The sequence below is a fragment of the Geospiza fortis genome, unplaced genomic scaffold (genome assembly GCF_000277835.1).
Source record: "Geospiza fortis unplaced genomic scaffold, GeoFor_1.0 scaffold130, whole genome shotgun sequence".
Lineage (NCBI taxonomy): Eukaryota > Metazoa > Chordata > Aves > Passeriformes > Thraupidae > Geospiza > Geospiza fortis.
In genome coordinates, this window is record NW_005054300.1 from 18,319,535 (window position 1) to 18,325,797 (window position 6,263).

A 6,263-nucleotide genomic window follows, 5' to 3' on the forward strand; every position below is an offset into this window, starting at 1 on the left:
TAAAAGCAGCAGCTACTGACACTAGGGATTGCTTGAATAGCTGTAAATTAATCAGATTTAAAGACTGCATTTGGTAATTTAATCTGTACAAGGGAACTAAGGCCTAGCTCTAGCCTTGTAAAAAATATCACACTTTGGATTTTGAAGGTCCCTGATGGTGACCTTGACTTGCTTCTAAAATGAATTCTTTGTTCAAAAGATCATTCATCGTCCGTAGGAGCTGAAGGTCCCCTGTTTATCTGGAGACCCACTCATTTCTGGCTGTTTCAGGGTCTCCCAAAGTTGCAGTGTTGGACTTGATGTACAGCAAGGCAACACTTCTTAAGATCCTTCCCTTAATATAAAAGGCTGCCTTTTGACAGGAGTTAAAATTTAGTAGCTTGTTATCTGAAATGTGAGGCATCTGCAGATGCAGCCTTGGAAAGTTCTAGATGCTCTTTCACACATGGGAGTAATTTTTTGACTGGCTAGTAAAATATCAGTAATGGCTTTCATTAATATCACTGTCATTGTCTAGATAAACCATTCTGGAGAAGGTACACTGCCTGTGTGTTTTGAAAATACTGAATTACACTAGGCAATTAGTTTCCCTACTTCAAACACAGCGATTCTATTGGTAATAACCTACATCCCCAAAATCCATGGAAGAAACACACAAAAGGAACTGCAAACCTTTTCTTGACGTCAAACAATGCACCACCATGAAACCTGTTCTCCCCTTGCACAATCAGGTGCTGGTGCTGATCAGGGCATTGATTTCTGTGGCTTTTCATATATCAAAGTACTTATACCTGAGCCAAGAGCAAAGGACTTTTGGGGTGCTTGCTATTTGGCTCTTGGTTAATTGATGGAAGATGCTACTTCTTTTAGAGTTGATTCAATAATACATATATTCTGATTGCCCCAACAGGATTCTGAGAAGATGCAGAAATTTAAGGATGCAATTGCAGCTCAGACTAATTACTCTGTTCTGGTGAGTAAAAAACTGCCTGTCTGAATAAGAACTAGTCAGCTTTTTCAAGAAAAGTACAAAGACAGTAATTAGCTATTTAAACACTAGAAAAATTTAGGCATCTCCTAAAGTAATCTTAGGAGATAGAAAGTATCTGCTATGTCGCACTCAGGAACATTTATAATGGTCCAAACAGAGATATTCAACTAACCTCAACTTAAAAAAAACTAAGCCTAATACTAACCATCTCTGCATTTTCTTATATTTCTCTTCACTAGACGATAGAGGTCCCTATCTGGAACCTGATCCTCAGATGGACTTGTATTCTGGTATTCCAAACTGCCATTTCTAATAAAAATCATTAACAATGAGGGAGTGATTATATTAAGTTTTCTTTTTAAAGACCTGAATGCAGTGTCTAATAAAAGGGAGAGATGCCCTTGAGTGAAGAAATCAGTTTAATATCAAATACAACTCATTTTCTGTTGATTAAAAATGAGACAATTCAATCTGGGTAATGCTCTACATCCCACTGTGCCAAGACAAAGCACAGACTTGTTCTACAAACAACTTAGTCATTCCACTAATGAAATTAATAAATATTAATAACCAGCTATGATAAGTGAATTTGTTGCCCATAGTTTTGGCTCAGACCATTGCCTATAAACCCATATTTTTGATTACTCTTTGAATGTTCATAATATTCAAGAGATCATTCACCTTCAGAGGTGATTTTAAAGGTATATTCTGAGCCCTGAAGAGGAAAAGTGTTGTTTTCAGGCAGGACTGTGAAACAGAAGAAGCAGGGAAGAAAAACAGTTCTGGGTTTCAAGCCTTGTGCTGAGAACCCACATCTCAGAAGCTGAGACTTCACGTGTTCTGTAAAGTGGAGCCAAGTCTTACTTCAAGGCAGCTGCCTCCCCTGAACCATCTTAGGGTAACCTCATAATGAGCACAACACACTGAAGGTCTACTGGGTCACAACCAATGGAATTTCTGTGCAACAGCTCTCAAAAAAAAACAAACAAAAAACAAACAAACCAAACCCAAAAACAAAAAAAGAGAGAGGAAAAAAAGAAAGACATGCATTAATTCTCCCCTCCAAGTTATTTCAAATCCAGAAACTGTTAAAAATTCAGCCTCCAGTGTAGCTCATGGGAAATATTAAAACTTCCATTGGAAAAATAATTTATCTTTAAATTTAAAAAGCTCTCCAGGTATTTCTACTTACTAAGCTCCCCCTCCTTTCTCAGAATAGCAGAATGTAATCTTTAGGGCTTTAAACTCTGAGTAAGACTTAGATGGTCTGACCAAATTGTGCATAACTGACTGAAATGTAATAGCTCCTAAGAAAACAAAAAAATCTACTTCATAAAACAAAAAGCAATTTAATGATTTTATTTCCCTTGTTAAGGCTTACTAGTAGCATTGCTATGTTAAAAGTGGAGCTCTAAAATTCAATTTAGCCCAGTTTTTCCCTGTGCGTTGACTCACAGTTTATTTCGTTAGCCTGTCTCAGCCTCTCTTCAGACATGACATTGATCTATGTTGCAAAAATGTCATTGCTAACAGCCTTATAAATCTTGTGTGATAGCAAAATATTTCCTTTGATTATCAAGTCAGTTTCCCTGTATGGGAAAAAAACCATAAGCATAGCACAGATGTATGCTAGCTTTTTGCAAGCATCCTTCCTCTGTCTGGGCTGATGAACAAATAGCTCCTTTACCAAAGGGTGCTTTGATATTAATAAGCTAAATCAAGCTATGCACCCCCAACCGCCTGTTTCAGGCACTTAGCAGTGGTTAAAATTATTCTTCTCATAAAAGAACAAACTTGCTCTTTGCTCTTATTTTCTTTTCATTCTTAAGAGGCAAACCAAGCTCGTGCTCTTTTTTAAATCCTGCTTTCTCTCAGGCTGTTTGTTCCCCTTGTTACAAGGGTCCTGCGCCACAGGGATGTCAGCTCTGCCCTCAGGGCAGTACAATGTCCCTAGTTCGGCATGCCCTTCCTACATGACCTCAGCCTGGGCCTCAGAAGAGCTGCAGCTCAGTCCACAAAATCAGTACTTTTACCAGCAAGAACAAACCTGGACTGAAGGATTTTGAACACTTATTTATCTGAGGCAATTCCTGCCTGGTTGGGCCAAATTTTGGGTTGTTTTTCTAAAGAAACAAAGCTCTGTAACTATCCTGTCTGCCAAGCCCCCAGTGCTGAATTTTTATGCCATTAGCCATCTTCAATCACATTTACTGTAGGGCAAAGCTCTGAAAGCTAATAAATGCCTTAAGTCTAGAGCATGTGGTAGCTGGACAGAGCAGAGACCTGCATAGGCAGCTGATGGCAGGGACTCACTGCAGGCTCAGCAGCAGCTCCTGTGAGCTGCCACCACTGCTTCTAACAGTCCCTGAGTCCAGTTTTCCCAAGCAGTGGGGTTTGCTCATAGATCTGTGATAGGTCACTGGCAAATCTATCTGTTGTTCTGTTCAGCCTGTTGCAGACACCTATGAGATCCTTGGATCTACATTCCATGGAATGCTTTACCTGCCAGAGGGAGATGCAGGCAGCAAGGTGATGGAAGACTTGTTCCAATTTGGAGGTGTTTTGGAGCCCTCCACCTTGAAACATAATCCAAATGATGCACAGAAAATTCCAAAACATGCTTAGAAATTTCTGCTGTCCCATATGCTCCCCTCAGCATCTTTAGAAGCCCAGCCCATGATGTTCAGCTCTGAGAGACAATGAGCACACAGATAACATCAGCACACAATACACATCAAGACTGTCTCCTTCCTAATCTGTAAATCTTCAGAGCACCATACGAATTTCTAGTTACTGATCTTCAGCAGAGTACATACTCAGAGTGACATCTGAACATTCCAGGCTTTACATCACTCAAACCAAGTTCATCAGCTCTGACCAGAGCACTAGGCGATAACAGTCCAAATGCCTCCAAACTCAGTTAAATGCTGTTGTCTTATCACAGGCTGTCACTGGAATGGCAATAGACAATCACCTGCTAGGGCTCAGAGAGGTGGCACGGGAACACCTCAAGGAGCTGCCAGAGATATTTACAGATGAGACTTATCTGACAAGCAACCGGTTCATCCTCTCAACCAGCCAGGTGAGTGTCTCCTGTTCACTGGTCTTGCCAAGCAAAGCATAATTCATTTGGGTTCTGCCAGACCTTGTTGCCCACAATGAAAATAATGTAAAAAAGGCAAGCAAACAAAAGCAGTATCATCAAGAAGTCCACGAATTCCTCCACATTTTCAATCCTGTTTTGGTTCATCAGCACAGTAAATACTGACTGCAGTTATCACTTCAAAGGCAACATTTCAATGTCCTTTGCAGAAATTCTGGAAACATACACAAACAAACTAGTAAAATTCACATGAGGGTTCAATTTTCAAACTACATATACTCCCATTCCCCTTCTTTTCCTCCTTGCCCTAAGATGACAGCTCTAGTGAGCAGTCTTTACTCCAGTGACAGTATAGCCACAAGCCAGAAGGACTGCCACTCTGAGAAACAGAAAGCCAAGAGCCACGAGGAAATTTTACTCTTAAAAATTGCTACATTTAAGATCTTTGAGAGCCTTCTGTTGTTTGCTGTAGGACAGCAACCCATGCAGACATGCAACTTAAGACTTACAGACATTTACAGATTTACATGTATTTGCACATACAAAGGTACTGTAAGAGTCAATACTTCCTACACTTAATGTTCTGAATAAGGAAGCAACTTTACATCATAGAGCCAAAAAATTAAATATTTCATTGCATGTAGTAGCAATGAACAAAGAAATCTATGTAGTCCTAATGAAAAAAGAAATCTATGTAGGAATTCATTAACTGAAACATTAACCTAACTGCAACAGAAAGAGACTTGCGATATCATGCTACAGCATAAAACCTTAATAAGTAATTTGATCTTGTCATAATGTTTGTAGGCTTTCAGACATGAGTGAATGTAACCAACATGCTACTACATAAATTCTCCAAGAAACTATCCATGAGCAAAGAGTGCTTCTGAATAGCTTTATGGCCTTCGGCTGTTGCACAGCAAATTCATCTGACAATTCTATGGCTCTATTAGCAGGACTAATGGCCTTTTCTACACCATTAAAAAGGCAAATGTTGTTTGAGAAGGTCCACGAACACAAAGCCTGAAACATACAGATTTCTAACACCTTTTATTTTCTGCAGAAGAAAGTGTTTCACTGCCATATCATGCCATGATTAAACTGCAGTATAATAGAATGCCTAGTTGCATTAAAGTATTTTTATTGAGCATCAAAATTATAAATTATTATTAGAAATGGACAATGCTAATTTCTCTAATGTAATGCAGTCTTCACATTACAAATTTAACATAACCTTAAGAAATTAAAAACCTTAAAGAAGTTTTACGTATCCATTTTATGTACAAGGATTACATAAAATTCCTATCAATAACAAATCTTCTAGCTTTCAAATATCTATATAAATTCAGCAAAGAGATGCATTATAGCCACCTCAAATTACACCAGTTTTTAAACCATAGCAAACAAACAGAGCAATGAGATTCTATACTGAGATCAGCCTTTGCCTTCCAAGGTAAATCATCTCCAGGTCTGGATTTCTGGAGACAGTGATACTCCACAAGGCTGGATCCACCACATTACCAGCATTTGTAGCATTTTTTTTCTCTTTTTCCTAATTCCTAAGCAGCTGATTTTAGGTGCCCTGACTAATCAGAAATCACTCCTTCCCTTCTTCCTTCAACCAGGTTCCTACTACTATGGAAATGTTCTGCTGCTATGGGCCTGTGGTGCCCAATGGATATGGAGCATGTTACAACCCTCAGCCAGAGCATTTATTATTCTGCATCTCAAGCTTTAAGGAATGTAAGGAAACCTCCTCAGGCATGTTTGCAAAAGCTGTGGAAGAAAGTCTCCTAGCAATGAGAGATCTGTGCAACAAATGCAGCTCTACTACAGCAAAGCCACCTGCTAAACAAGACGCAGCCACCCAGCTGCAGAGTGACCACCGGCGCTAAGGCTGTAGGAATGATTCTCCTGGACCCACTCCAGGAAGAAACATGACATAGCTGTTCAAAGGCAAGATAATACTAGTAATATAATAGTGTAGAACCAAAGTGTCATTTGTTTCTCATTGTTGCCAACATTTACAGCTCTGTGTACTAAACTACCATTTCTTGCTTACGAGTCAGCAAAAAAAGATTTGGTCTCACTGACTGAAATGAAGGAGTAAGTCATAAAAGTATGTGTTGTACTATCATTTCTAACCATAATTAACTTGTGCCATTTTAT

At 39.2% G+C, this 6,263-nt stretch overlaps 1 protein-coding gene across 1 annotated transcript in view; it reads left to right on the forward strand.

Annotated features, from left to right (window-relative positions):
- The window catches only part of CHAT (choline O-acetyltransferase), a 31,633-nt gene extending 25,370 nt beyond the window's left edge, over positions 1-6,263 (forward strand). Inside the window, exons 12-14 of the mRNA XM_031063348.1 lie at positions 911-973; positions 3,936-4,073; positions 5,720-6,263. Of these exons, the coding sequence (XP_030919208.1) occupies positions 911-973; positions 3,936-4,073; positions 5,720-5,989 (471 nt within the window). The 3' untranslated portion in view covers positions 5,990-6,263. The remainder of the gene's footprint in view (positions 1-910; positions 974-3,935; positions 4,074-5,719) is intronic.